The following is a 14,644-nucleotide window of genomic DNA, read 5'->3' as shown; positions in this document are numbered from 1 at the left end:
GTGAATGTTGCAATAATTATGGCCAAAGAGCACCCAAACAGGTACACCAACCTCACGCAGCTCATTACTGCACTTACCAAGAAATCTGTCCCTAATATAACGATCCACCCCGCGACGAGTTTATCCACTGCAGGAAAGATGCCGGTCTTCCTGTAGTCTCCGATTATACCACTGCAACGGAAACCCCATGCACCAGACAATTTCATAACCTCAACTTACCATATGATCCTGCGCGTCAATGATCCATACGATCCTTGTGTCGTCAATACCCCCCTCCCCCCTCCCCGCCCCCTATCAATGCTGTGTGTGTCCAAGTCAAAATCGCGCTTAAGATTCTGAGGACTATTGAAGCAGGGAGACCACTCGGTCTCCACAGCAACAGCCTCCCCCTTCCCACCGATTCCCAATATCCCGACCCATGTCTCCGACCCGCCTCCTTTTCTTGGGAGGCTATCCTGTTCGCACTAAGCCGATAGACCAGCGACGGCTGACCGCACGCGCCTGTCGGATCATGGCGGCCAACGGAGCCCTGGAATGGGGGCCCAGTTCAGGAAGATGAATATGCAGCACCAGTTCCACCCATCCCCGTCGCCCTTCTTCGGGGTGCTGTTGATAATTTTGTTTTTTCCACCTCCTCCTCCCAAGGATCTGGAAAAGTGATTCAGTGACGTGGCACAGTGTGTCGCATTGCGGCCATGCAAGCTCCAGGCAGGGTCCAATTTTAGCCGGCGTTCTTCGCGAAAGCTAGTTTTTAAACTTGTCAGCAGTTACTAGTAAAATATACTTCCGGCAAAGAATTTAAATAGGTAGTGGATTGTTGTCAGCGTATCGCTGCAGCGCTCTCCATAGGAGAATCTCGAAAAAGTCCTCGAGCGGCTGTCCGTACACACTGTGTGCCGTCTCGACGGCCAGGTTGAGCATCGCGCCCAACACACCCATTCGGTGGAAGGTAATTCCGAACTCGTTCAGCTTAGAGATGTCCAGACGCGACACCAGAGGGCGACTCTGCCCCTTCTTCTTAGAGGCTAGGAGACCAATGTCGAGCTCGATGAGGTCCATGCTGATGTGTACCTCACCCCTGAGCGGCAACTCGCGAATCGCGTGTCGCACGTCATAGACGATCCGAGGTCTTTCCACTCTGAGTGGAAATAACAGATCCATGTGCGATTCGTTGCACCTGTTGGAACAAGAAAAAAAATAGTTGAAAAAAAAATCAACAGCGGCACCACAACAGACCCTTCAAGAGACGAACTAACAAGCAGATGTTATATATATATCATCGCCGCCTGGCATCAAATGTCAAGTCCGCAAAAAAAAAAAAAAAAAACGCTTGCCAAATCTCTTGGTTGGTTCGTGCGAGCGGCTATCGCTATCAAGCCACCCTCTTTCTCTAGCCCCCTCTATCTCTAAAGGAATTTTCCAGTCATATCGTAAGGATTTCTTCTTCTCTGCGCTTTCACATTAAAAACAACTGGAAGGTTTTTCTTTTTCTGCAGAGTTATAGCTTCACGTGAGGCTTTCTCCCGGGCAAAGTGAGTCGGCTTCGATGCTTTCGCTGTTTATCTTCCGCATTTAACTGCTGGTTAGTAAGGATGTTTTGCATGGATGAAACGCTCGGAGTTGTTTGCTAAATAATACAAACGCGCGCTCTCACCAATCACGCCATGTAAGCAATGCGCAGGCGCGTACGCTAGAACGACCATCTGAGTCGGTCGTAACTTGCGCCGTAACCTTCTGTTTGATACCAGCTAAGCTTGACGGAAAAGGCGCGCATCTTGACGACAGTGGGGACCTTGCCGTCAGGGTGTCCCTGAAGTAGGTCCCGTTCAGCCCGTGCACTCTCCCGCGACGCAGGTCGACGAGTCCCAAGCGATCTCCGTCTCCTATGAAAAGCGGGTCGTTCCTCTCCAGAGTCGGTCGGTACGCATCGAGGATGCTGCCAAACACCGCGGTGAAGCTTTCCGAGCCCAGGCAGATTATGTTGGACTGAGCTGGGGAGAAACATGAAACAAAAGTTCATCTTTATATCGGAGCGCGGGCGACGTTAAGCATCCGTATTGAGTTCTAAGAGAAAAATTGCTCGATCTTCGTGGCTGGCTTGTTAACTTTCCATGTTGTTTCTTTGCAATACTTTTTTTATATATATATAGTGTATCCTCCTCTATCGGTTCTGTTTCTAAAAGGCTATATATAGGTGCCAAAGCCTGCCTACAATTCCTGTGCGCCAGTAGTAATACACGCAGGCGATCTGACGTACTGCATGCATAGTGCGCAAGTCCAGGATTCTTGAACATCAGGCTTAACTGTAAAGCAACTGCGGAAGACTGTAAGGTACTTTTATGGAAATATTGAAACTAATGGTCCATTCTTCCGAGGTATAGCAAATTCCTTCTTTTAAAGTTTCTGCATTCATCGTTTCGAGTAGTTAAGACTGTCACATATAACCAACGGAGACCGTTTTCTGACGATAGCGAACACGTTAATAGCAAAAAAAAAAAAAAATACAAGCCTGTCGAAGGCAGATCTGCGGATACATTGATTGTTACAGTGAAATCTTACGATGTATGAAAAAGTTGTATTCATACACTGTTCCCCGTTGAAAAATGCGCTTGTACAGAATTTCTGGGCATGCCAACAAAAAAATCCGTCTTTCAGAACTGGCGCGAAAGTTCCAGCTGCCACTCTTTGGTGCCAGAACTCCGGTTTGCTGAGAGTTTGGTCTACACTAAAGGGCGCCCGGTCGGCGAGAAATCTGGAGCGTTTCATTAGGCGGCGTGCCTTATTGACTAGCTGGACACATAAAAGCGCATTAACCAATTAATCTCGGCACCACTAGTTCGCGATTTCCATACCTGGTAGAATAGCCTATGTCGCCTGGAAAAAGCGGCTGTCCTGTTCATATAAAATGCGAAAAGTGTAGAGAATTTTAGCATAGCTTTTGATTTTCAATGAGAAACCCACGCGAAAAACTATTTTTCCGAATAGGAACATGAACTCCGCAAAAAAATCCCCTCCCCCTCCCGAAACCGCCCCCCGGAAAAATCACCCGTAGACCCGCCCCTGCCCACTACACTCTATACGATTACATCCGAACATCAGACGAACCTTATCTATTTATCATGCGTTTGATAGACGTAATGTAAAGTGAAATACTTTTCACAAAATATTTCGTAATATCCAACCGTAATAAATATTTCGTAATATTTGGTTTATTACCAAAAGCGCCTCTTTTGGTTTACTCCAACCCGTATTTCTGCTAGAACCGTTAACTTTAGCAATGTTTCTCACCTACTCGAGCGCACAGCTTCGTTTCTTCCTCGGCATAACTTGTAGCCATTCAGTCCTGAGCAAACTCCCTGTCTCAGTTGTCGCCCTAAATAATCGCGTAATACTCCACGGTTACTGACCCTTCAAGTCCTTAATTATAGCTTTGCAATTGATCTGTTGTGTTGTCACCATTCTACTGCAATCGTCATTTTTGTTGCCTTATTTTTTTATCGTCTTGCTAAAAGCTGCTTTGGGGGACATTTGCTTTGTGACCGTTGGACGACTGCACTCCTCGTCTCCTCAAACCCGGTCGCAAAAACGCAAGTGAATTCATTTCATCAACGCAAATCGTTTATACAACCGGAATCGCTATGCTAACGCATACCTTTCTCTTACTGCTCTGCCAATTTCGGGTTTGCGATTTCTAAGAATGACTTCAAGGGCATTGTCAGGGTAATCAAAACTATAGTAACAAAATCGTAAGTATTCAACACATTGGTGCGCTGGAATGTCCCGGGTATTATCGAAGCTTCTCGTTTCTATGTGGCACGGCACGCGGCACATTTTTATGCTTTGTTTATGTCTAGTTACGCTGATGTTCGCTTTTACAGTTAAGTTCTCATTCCATTTCCCAATGAAGAAACTCAGAACTGAATGACGGAATGAACACATTATCTCTATTCATTACAATAAATGAAAGGTCGGGTTTTTCTTACCATTTACAATGACCATTTGGGTGCACACGAGAATAACAGTTAAAGCCCCCCTTAAAAGCATGTCTCGTTCCGTTCCCTTACTGCGAACGTACGCTAGTATCTCCAGGCTGGCGTATTTGGCTCCTAGCTGCTCGACTTCCTCCAATCCCAGGCTCTGAGTATGTCACGTTTTGCCGAAAGACAGCCGTCAGAAGAAAAAAAAAGCGGTCTGCCTGTATTAATTGCCGCTAAATAACTCAGCGAGCCATTAGGCAAAGCGTCTCGTACCGCGAGACGAATGGCGGCGGCCTTGTGGGGGCAGCTGCCTTTGTCAGTATGCAAATTTCAGGGCTCCGGCTGCGATATGTGGAACGCGTACGGCAACGCAAACAATTACCTATTTCCTTCGAACACAAGCTCAAAGTGCACCGAAATTAGCTGCGTTGCTATGATGTCCACTTATTTTTTAGCGCACTTGCGCTAAGGCCCCGACCCACCCATTTCGCATATATGTCTGTCAGGCGATGCGGGGTTGCTCGGCAAGAGCAACCTGGTTCTCACAAGCCCCACCAGTGGCCGCACCTGCCATCACAGGGCAACGGCGCATCACTTAACTGCTGCACCGGTGTGCCAGGTCTTGTATGAGGACTTCCAGCGATCTATGTAATCTAGTGAATAACCATGTCCGCATATATGGACATAACCATTAAAGCTATCCCGGTGGAGCTTAAGTGTCCAGTTTGAGTGCACTAGTAGTAGTGGCCACCCACTCACCGATTTCGCCGATCTTTGTCTGAACTAACAATGCGACAAGTGGGGCTAGTTGGTGTTTCATTTTTAGATCTGTAGCAGAAATGCGCTGAGTAGAAAACACAAGACGATACAGTACTGGACGAAGCGCAACTTTCGACTGAATTTAATATGCAAAAAATAGACATATAAAGCAGGAAGGAAACCATCAAGGAGCATGCGTGAGAACCTTATCTTGAGGAAACGTCGTGAGCTGTCTTTGCGCTTCGTTCAGTCCTGTATCGTCTTGTTCCTTCTACTCAGCGCATGTCTGCTAAAGATCTAAAGACTTTGTCTGAAGCCTGTCTGACCTTGAATCCCGAGCCCCGAACCAAAGCCGAAACCGAAGTGAGAATTGCTAGCGCACATCATTCGAATCTGGCCTAACCACGCTAAACGGTCCGTCATTTTTTTTCCCGCACATAGCGAGGAATGAAATACCATGAAAACTGCACCAATCATATGATATTTCAGGAGAGCTGAAGGTTCATGTTAATTACCCAACTCAGATCAAGCGAGAGAAAGAGAGAAGAGAGGAAGAGGAAAGCGGGCGACATCAGTCAGTGGGACTGAGTATTGCAGACTGTTGGGCCAGCTGGTGAACGATCCTTGCAAGGAAAATTCCGTACAGAACAGACAGGAAAAAGGAGATAAAATTGCACAAAGCCTGGCCTCAATTCGGATTTTGAACTCGGCCACTTGATATACCTGTGGCACAAAAGCAGAAACTGCAAAAAAGGGTGTCCTATACTTATACGGCCCCCATGACCTCCATCGCGCTGCTCAGGTCGTCCTTCATGCGCGCTGTACTAGTCCCGGCCTCTGTCAGCTTGACGATTCCCGTGAGCAAGTTGCTGCTTACGTGACCCTGAAGGCTGTCCTCGGGCTACTGGTAAACTTCACAGAGCCACTCACCGGGCTGGCGATCCTGGCAGACATGTCTTCCAGCTGTTCCTGAACTTCCTCAAGCGCCGTCTGAAACTTCGTCATTTTCGCAGTCCGAAAATCGTTCTCAACCCGCAGTTGGCCTCGCAATTCGGAGGTGATGTCCTTGATACCGTCCAACCGATTGTGATCCAGGCTCCGGCCATTGCAAACCCCGATAACTGCGGTGGAAACGAACAGCAGCAGCAGGCCATAGTGTGCAGACGGAGCCATCGCTGCCGTCGCGAGGCTCATCTCCAATTTCTCAGAATGGCTGCGACCACGCGTTTAGGTCTCTTTAGAAGTTCAAGAGGGACACCAAGCAACGAGGAAAGGCCCGGTTGCTCACAAACAGCGCGCAGTTGCAAGTGAGATGCACATATATCCTCTCTGTCTCGAGGAGACGTGAGTTGACGCTTGGGCGAAATCCAGTCTGCCTCATTCCCACTGTGCCTCATTGGAGGGTGAGTAGGCGGCTGGCTGGCGGCGAAAGGGTCCTCCGTTAGCGCCGAGTAATTGAGAAGATACGTTATTCACGCATCAATTGGGTTGTTTAAAAGACGGCACTTCGCTAACTCCTTCAAGGAGTCGAGCGTGACGGTTACCAGAATTGGGCTACTGGCACGCTTTATTTATGAAGGCATTGCCAACGCTCAGGCCAAGAACACTGGCTCTAGAGCATCAAGCGGGAGGATGCTCAACGACGTGCTAGGTTTTATCAAGAATCAAACCAGTAAGAGAGTTTACAATGAACTTATGAAGATGTAGATACAGACGCAGCAGTGACGCCGATCACAATATTGCGCGCATCGTAAAAACAGCGGGTCAGTAACCGGAGACAAGTTCGGGACAATTCAAGGTAAGGAAAGAACAGCTTTATTAAATCATACATCAAAAACTTGTACAACTCCAGTTCAGCCAACAGCACAAAAGGCTATAGTCGAGGGCTTAGTAAAAAATAAGTTACAAGTCAACAGTGGAAACACATCATTAAAAAAAAAAAAACTCAGGCATCGAAATAGCAGATCCCAAATAAGCCTGTCTGCCAAGGTAATACATGTTCAGTTTTCAACTTATATCAAGGTTTATTTAACGAGGTGTGTTGCTTAAAACTTGTTTTTCGCCCAAAGTGAATAGATCTAATAGTCACAAAATCAACTGATAACGAAATTCGTGCTAGGTATTACCAGCAGACAAAAATAAGGCCTAGCTGCTGGTTCTTTTTTATCGCACAGGGATATACAGCACTTCATCGGTACACAATTTGACGTGTTGACGTATCAGTGCGAAGCTCGTGCACTACTTACTGCCAACTAAGGTGCGACGGTTGCCACACCTTCCAAAGCTACTCTGGCGATGACGTTATATCGGCCAATGGTTTTCGTTCCCAATCAAATAGGTATTGCTGCCCAAGCATCCAAAGATTTCGCTTTAATGGAGGTGGCTAACCGCGCTTCGCGAGTCCTCGCTTCTCTTGGGTTGTTCTTTATGGGCGCAGGGCCACCACCCTGTGTTTAATCTACACAGAGCACAGTGTTGAAGCGAACAACTTGCCCACTTTCTTTTTCAGTTTTCCAAAGTTTTCACAACCCTCACTCATCTCCCCTCCCCTCACGTCCTTGCTAGAATGCACCAATAATCAACTCCGATGGTCTGATTTCTCTTTCACACACAACGGATGGAGTCATACCCAGAAATAGAGGTTCTGGACAAGCGGATGTATAAACGGGCAATTGTTGATGAACGCAATTTTCTCATATATCGTGAGGTTCTGCTATAACAATACTCATCCACAGATCTCCCGTCGGCAGGCTTGGATTTTTTTTGCAAATGACGTTTTTGCTGTCGTCAAAAACGTTCCATATTTGTTTCCTGTGGCAGTCTTAACTAGTCTATGCGATCGATGGACAAACTTTAAAAGAAAGACTTTCCAACGCATCAGAAGAATGAGCCATTACGATCAATATTTCCATAACAGTACCTTACACTCTTCTACAGTTGCCTCACAATTAAAATTGATGTCCAAGGATCCTGGACCTGTTTACGAGCGAATGACTTCAGATGACTGAAAATTCAGTAAGATTCCTTGACTGCGTAGTTTACAGAAGATCCTTAAAAATGAAGAACTCTATATTCTAAAGACAAGCGGCACAGACCCCTGCAATTCAAAACGACTCCGTACGCATGGAGCCATTGCAGCTGTATCTCAGCTCTGCATCGTTCGCTGCAATCAGAAAAAAAAAAAACGAACACAGAACACTGCCTCCAGGGCTGCTCTTCAGCGACAGTCTTGCTCGAGCTTTAACGCGACATGTATAGTCAGGCACTGTAGCTCAGTTCTTGCATGTCCGACTCCTCTACGAAGCGTGCACCGGGACGATCTCTGTGCTCAGGGCAGGCGGAAGTTCTTGGGCCGGATCTTCATCTCGACCGCCTTGAGGGGCACTGTCTTCCATGCCGGCCAGCGGATGCCCTTGGTGGTGGGCGCACTGCGCTCGTGCGCGTACTCCCCCGTGAGGAGGACGCTGTAGCAGCTGTGGAACCACCAGCCGGCCTTGTGGGTGTGCGCGCAGTTGTTGCGGCGACGGGCGGCGTCCCTCTCGGCGGTGCTGAACAGCTGGTCGCTGTGGCGCCTCAGCGAGTTGCCGACGCGCGGGTGCGGCCCCACGTACGAGCCGACGCGTAGCCGGTAGTGGTCGTTCTCGGAGCCCACGACGAACGCGTCGTAGTCCAGGTCGATGCGCTCGCCCTCGAACGACTCGAGCGTGACGCGCAGCATCATGTCGTGCTCGGTGGAGAGCATGTGCATCAGGTCGTTGCCCAGCCAGAACTCGCGTTCGACGTCGCCGAATCCGTGCTTGTAGCTGTTCCAGTCGGTCTCGAAGGTCAGCGGCCACTGGGTGTAGTTGCCCCGACGCATCAGCACCTGTTGATGGGGAGAAGAGGGAGGGGAGGAAAACAGTTATTGGAGCACTCCTTGGCTCACCGGAACGCTTCGCATCCTTACGGAACAGAGTGGCCTGTGGTCCGCCTCGTTTCTTCCTCATTACTCTTTTCGCTTCATTCATTCCCAATATCAGTCATAGTTATCAATACATTTTGAACTCAGTTTGAAAGCATACTATACCGCATATTTCATGTTCATGTCGAGTGCAGAAATGGTTAACATCACTGTCTCGGTCAAATGACATCTCTGCTGCTATAACCTCAGTGCACCGACCACAACGTACTGAAAAGCGAAGCGTAAGGAGAACGTATACAAGACATTTAAGTGAATAACGGGCATTTAGATCTGCCTGCAAAAGCAATATACAAAAGTATCGACTTGTTTTCATGCATCGGTACAATCGCCATCCTTCCAAACCGCAACCCCGCTTTCCTCTTGTGCAAAAAAATGCGTATTCTTCTAAGTGTGTGCGGTCAAGCAAAGATTACCAGTCCTGCGTGCACATGGCTCATGCCAAAGATTACCAGTCCTGCGTGCACATGGCTACTACATTCTGTTTGATAACTTTTCGGCCAAAACTCGATGGGAAAACTTCGTTTATTCTCACTTCTTACAACGTCTTATTGACAAGTATTACTATTTATCTTCATTATGCTGGGAACCAATGGTTTAAATATTTCCCAAGCGGAAGGGGCAGCTTCAGTGCAGAGACGTTTTCATTTTATCGCCGCCGGCATGCAGGAGCGTCTGTGACTCGGCCCAGCGTTTTCTTCGCATAAGTGTGTGCCCGTAGCTGCAACTCCATACACTATCCTTTCCCTTTTCTTTGTTATACTTGGCGATACTTTATGAAGTAACTGGCTGTGCGCAATTAGGCGCCCAAATGTGGTTATTTAGGAGGAATACCTTGACGAAAATTATTTTGGTTTCTTTAGCCAGCTCGAACATATCAGGCTAAGAAAGGAACGAAAATTTCTGTTGAAAGAAAAGTATTTGATGAGAACAAAATCATAAAATAAAACAATAAGTTCGAGACATCAGGCAGCAACTCAGAGACGCGAACCCCATTTAAATTTTCAGTCACGGCACCCTATAGTGAAAACTGTTGTCGGGATAGTTGATTAGTTCACTGTAGAGGCATGAAGACGCTGTTCTACCACGTGAGTAGGCAAACGTGTGTCTGAGTGCGCCTCTCTACGAAGTTACCTACGCCTATAAAATTCTCTACGCGAGTGAGCGCCGCGTACGCATGTTTTCCCAAATCATCATAAATGAGTGCTCTCACCGTCCATCCTCCTCCGTCGGTTGTCATGTCGCAGTAGACCCTCACCGCCCTCACGCCCTGCGTGTATACAATGTAGACGCCGTCGCACGTCGCACCGCCGGTGCGCAGGTCTGCGCAGTTCCGAGGGCTCATCATGTGGGACGCCGTGACGCATTTCTCGCCCACGGACTGCGCACTAGGAGTCGGAGCGCGCCGTGACGTCGTGATGCTCTCCGAGGCTGCCAGGCTGTCCTCAGTGTCGTCGATGCCTTTCGGAGATCTGGCTTCGAACCTGTTTCCGGGTGTCCTGTCGGATTCTCGGCACTGTTTGAAGTCGCTCAAGCTGTTCTCAACATCCTTCATCATCTTGCTGAAGTCGTTCTTCATTTCCAGCTGGCTCACCTTAATCTCCAGCAACATCCTGTTTGCTACGTCGGAACTTCCGGTTCCATTGCGGGGAGCTCTCGGGGGCGGAGGCGGGGCGTCCAACGTGCGCGCGTTGCTTCCTGTGCCTGGACATTGGTCCCTGAGAGCCTCCAGTTCGTTCAACAGGGTATTGCTCTGATCGGCCAGGTTGTTTGTGAGCACTTCGAGTCCCTCCAGCTTCGTACTTATCTGCTTCTTGAGCACGTCCAACTTTTCGTGCATCTTTCGCTGAGCATCGTCAATGGTGTCCTCAAGAAACGACAGGGAGGTGTCAGACGTTCCACCGTACCGGGAACCATCGCTCCTCGGAGCTGTTGACTCGGCGACGGCTCGCGAACTTGTCATGGTGTTCTTCATTTCTTTGTTCATGTCGTAAATCGTGTTGATGCCGTTCATGACCTTCTTCAGTTTGCTGTCCATGTCGTCCTTCATGCGCGCTGTCCTGGTCTCGACCTCGGTCAGCTTGGCGATGCTCGTGTCCACCTTTCCACCCACGTCACCTTGGAGGCTGTTGAAGGCGGACTCGAGGCTCCTCAGACGGCTGTTGACCTCGACGGAACCTCCGCCGCCACTGCCGCCGCCACCTCCCGAGCTGCCGATCTTTGCAGACATGTCTTCCAGCTGCTTCTGGACTTTCTCGAGCCCCATCTGAAAGTGCACCGTCTGCGTGGTGCGCAAATTGTTCTCCACGTGTAACTGGTCCCTCACTTCGGTGATGAGCTTCTCGAGGTTGTCAAGCCGGGCGTACACTCTGTTCTGACCAGCACACATCGCGCATATGGCTGTGAGAACGGACAGTAGAAGCGGGAAACTGTGCATTGAAGAAGCCATCGCTGCTGTTGCGACGTTCAGTGACGGCCGTCTGCTCGCGCCAGCGACTGAGACCCCGCGTATATATCTCCCAAGACACTCGAGAAGCGGAATAAGCAAGAAGGAAAGTCCCGGCGATTCACGGACTTGGCGCTGTCAAAACTGAGCTGATAACCGCTAGGCTCCGATGTGGAGTGGGCCCCGTGCTGACGCGCGGTCGAGTGCGCCTCACTGCTACGTCGGAGAGGACAGACGGCCGGCTGGTGACGAGAGGCTCTTCCGTTAGCCGCAATAGATAACTGGGAAGACGCGTTATACACGCAGCCGCAGCGGGGTTGTTTTCGGCCGAGCGCTCCACTTAAGCCCGTGGTGCGTCTGGGATTGAGCCAGTCGCTTCGCGGAATGCGGTGGTGACGCCCGGAAGGGATTGCCCGGGCTCAGACCAAGAGCGCGCGCCTCTTCGACGGGCGGCAACTGTGCGGGCCGCGACTGTAGAGTCGTTTCGGGGCTTCTGCGAAAGGGCGTCAAGGCCCGAACCCCCGGAACGATGAAAAGGCCAAGAAAGAAAGACGCGTGATGCAACCGCTCCCGCAGTTCAAAGCGCGCGGAGTGCGAGGCCGACCCTGGCAAATTTCCAGCCCCGCCCAAGGGGTTCGCGTCCGTGGGAGAATTCTCGGGTGACAAGAAAGGAGCTCGCGCGCGCCCCCCGCCGCCACCGCCGCTGCATATATGCCCGTGCACTGGCGAGGAGGCGAAGGCTTCGTCTCTTGCAAGCCGTTCGCGGTAAACGTCTAGTGTCAAGAGGCTGAATGGGACGGGCCGAGGCCCCCTGTAGGCTCGTGAATACCATGCGTGTGCAAGCCTATACGCCGGCCGCGATCGCGAGTGATGAGGCGATGACTCATATATGCTCTTCTCCGTGTAGAATTGTGTCAGGCTGGCTTTGTACTCAAGTTACAGAGTTTCTAAAGGGGAGGCTGTTTATCTTATTGTGAGCATCACTCTAGTTTTTTTTTTTTTTCTGGCTTCTTAGGCAAAGACCACTTTATATACGCAGAAATGAGGTCGTTTCCATGAAGAATGGGCTTTAGGTGGAATTAGCGCAGTTACCATTAGAAAGTGTATCTGCTGCCTGCAACAGTTTGATAACTTCGCATGTGGATGACAGGATAGCGATATTAAGAGCGGCAGTCTAAAAGTGCGGTCGCACGTGCACAGAAAGGGCGTTTCTTCGACAACTGTTTCTAGTTCTCATGTAAGAGATTCGTTGCTTTGGGTATCGTGTATCTTCCAGAAAGTGCACTCGTTGGTCGATTACATAGCACACGTTATATACACTCGCCGTCAAAAGTACATGGAAGGCGACTTTGTCAAAAAAATTTAATTTCTTTAAATCTAAACCTTAATGGTCCATGTTTGCTGGTGCACACTGCAATTCGCACAATCACAATTAGGCTGCACATATATATTCAAGGATGCATTAATTCAGGGGGCTATGATTAAAATTTTTTCGTTAATTTTACCTTCCATTTACTTTTGACGGCACCTGTACTTCCAAAGTAAGGGACAGCAGATTCGGTAAAGGGTAAACTATGAATGAAGTAGTGAGCTAGCCTGTCGTACTATCTGTGAGGACTCTACCGCTGATGAGTGCAATGAGTTTCCTAACGATTTGCTCAATGGCGAACCCAGCTCAACAGAAAGCAATAAAAGTGGCCTTGTCTGGTATCTTCCGAAGGCGTTCTAAGCTCTGAACATCCCAACAGCCTTTGACACCTCCTCCTGCGAGAAAAACTGCACGATGGGCTCTAGGGGACTCAAGAGAAACGTTCTACACCCGCTGTGCGTTATACTACGAAGCGTGCACTGCGTACGAGAGCGTGACCTAGAATGGCGCAAACGGGGAGCAATAGCGCGCGAACATTCGTCCGCTTCCTATTACATCGATGGGCGAAGGGTGGCGCCTGAGGCTCCCGTTCCGGGATTAAATTTCCCGCTCAGACGCAATTTGTTTCTCCGAACATATATATCTATGCGACGCCAGGCAACGCACATGCGGCAGAAAAGGCTAAGGACTGGCGCTGCAAATTAAATTTTTTGACGCTACGGTTAACGCGGAACCATGCCCAGCTTTTTTGAATAAAAATTTTGAATTGCAATGTTGTAAGGTACAGTTACGTAAATATTGAAGGTAATGGTACATTCTTCCAGTGCGTTATACTGTATGCTTCCAATACTTCCAATGCGTATACTGTATGGATACCTCGGTGCTGTGGTGGCCCAAAGACAGTCATGCAGCAGTAGCTGTTGCATAAAATATGGAGCGATTACTTAATTGTGCATCCGAACATCATTAAACGGCTCGACCACGCGCCGCGCTGAAATAACATGTCAAAAAGCAGGAGATATATGTACTATCGCGAGCCGCTTTTTTGTTGGCGATCGTCGTCCGTCTCTGAGTTGCGTTTTCATAGCCACGACGGGCTCTCCACAACCAGACACGAGCATTTCCACTTTACACGAGGTTCCTATGTGTAGAGGCACTCAGCGCTCTTTCTCATGCCAACACATGCGTCACTAACGAAGTTGCTGAAACAGATGGAGAAAACTCGCTTCGATGCAGTACAGGCAAAGCGTACTCATGCAGCGCTTAGTCGCGGGCTAGTTACTGAAGCACGTTGACGTTTAGAAAGAAGCCGAAGAGCAGCCAGATGCGATGTGTACGTAAGAGACGTTCAACACGATCGCGCGTAGGGCGTCTTTTTCGTGTTTCTTTTTCTAGATACCAACTAACAGCAGCAAGATGAAAACACATGAAACCACGCTAATACTCGAGCCCCGTGCACCTCTTATACAGAATTGCCAGGGACAGCAAAACAGAGGGGGGGGGGGGGGGGGGGGGGGTTCGACCACCCAACATTCTTCCTTAAACCCACCTTCCCAGACTCCAACAGCTTGCACTCAGACGAGATTTCTGACAAACCCTTCAATTCTAGGAGGATTAATGCAAAGCGCAGTGGGGCCGAGCTTGTTAACTGGCTTCGTAGCAAGTCGCAAAGCATTTAGTTTCAGTAACTTAAATCAATGCTGTCCCAGCAGAAATCGTTGACTGACAACCTCTGTTAATGACCATGGTTTGCCGAATTGAAAAAGACTGCGCGCATACTTTTGTAATGTAGTAAGACCATGGTTAGCAGAATTGAAAAAGACTGCGCAAACTTTTATAGTGCAGTCAATCTCTCCTCGTGTGTACTTCTTTTTAAAGCTTCCTATTTAAATTCAGGTGTATATCCATTAACAAATGCACCGCTGAACAGCATGAAATAAATACAGACAAAAAGAATGTTTTATAAATAAAACATTCAATAAATAAATAGCAGAACAAACACTCAGTCTTGCATCCCCCCCACTCCGAGAGTCGCCCTGATGTTTTCTGCAAGTGGGAAGGGGGGTGATGTTTTCGCTCAGGTATAAAATATTTGATCATTCCTGCGAGGCTCTTACTGTTCGAGAAAATTTCTA

The 14,644-nt window shown here is 48.8% G+C and overlaps 2 protein-coding genes across 2 annotated transcripts; both read right to left on the bottom strand.

The window, feature by feature from the left end:
* Positions 1-798: 798 nt before the first annotated feature.
* Positions 799-5,909, bottom strand: LOC149341741 (uncharacterized). Its single transcript, XM_089546696.1, has 3 exons — positions 5,667-5,909; positions 1,793-1,986; positions 799-1,177 (listed from the first exon to the last, which is right to left on the bottom strand). Exons 1-3 carry the CDS (start codon positions 5,907-5,909, stop codon positions 799-801), a joined length of 816 nt encoding a protein of 271 aa, XP_089402822.1.
* Positions 5,910-6,528: 619 nt separating this feature from the next.
* On the bottom strand, positions 6,529-11,647 carry LOC149341740 (uncharacterized). The gene is made up of 2 exons (XM_089543907.1): positions 9,908-11,647; positions 6,529-8,601 (listed from the first exon to the last, which is right to left on the bottom strand). Exons 1-2 carry the CDS (start codon positions 11,141-11,143, stop codon positions 8,065-8,067), a joined length of 1,773 nt encoding a protein of 590 aa, XP_089400033.1. The 5' UTR covers positions 11,144-11,647; the 3' UTR covers positions 6,529-8,064.
* Positions 11,648-14,644: the final 2,997 nt, after the last annotated feature.

This window comes from Amblyomma mixtum, chromosome 5 (genome assembly GCF_055824585.1).
Source record: "Amblyomma mixtum isolate Tamu chromosome 5, ASM5582458v1, whole genome shotgun sequence".
NCBI lineage: Eukaryota > Metazoa > Arthropoda > Arachnida > Ixodida > Ixodidae > Amblyomma > Amblyomma mixtum.
The sequence above is the reverse complement of the archived record's forward strand: the minus strand, read 5'-3'. Positions and strand labels throughout refer to the sequence as shown.

Bases quoted from the DNA above. Each gene is read 5' to 3' on its own strand.
- LOC149341741 (XM_089546696.1), bottom strand. From the start codon at position 5,909: ATGGCTCCGTCTGCACACTATGGCCTGCTGCTGCTGTTCGTTTCCACC. The intron at 1,987-5,666 runs GTGAGTGGCTCT...TCCCCAGCTCAG, and splicing joins CTGCCAGGATCGCCAGCCCG to TCCAACATAATCTGCCTGGG. The intron at 1,178-1,792 runs GTCCCCACTGTC...TTGTTCCAACAG, and splicing joins AGGGACACCCTGACGGCAAG to GTGCAACGAATCGCACATGG.
- LOC149341740 (XM_089543907.1), bottom strand. From the start codon at position 11,143: ATGGCTTCTTCAATGCACAGTTTCCCGCTTCTACTGTCCGTTCTCACA. The intron at 8,602-9,907 runs GTGAGAGCACTC...CCCCATCAACAG, and splicing joins CCGACGGAGGAGGATGGACG to GTGCTGATGCGTCGGGGCAA.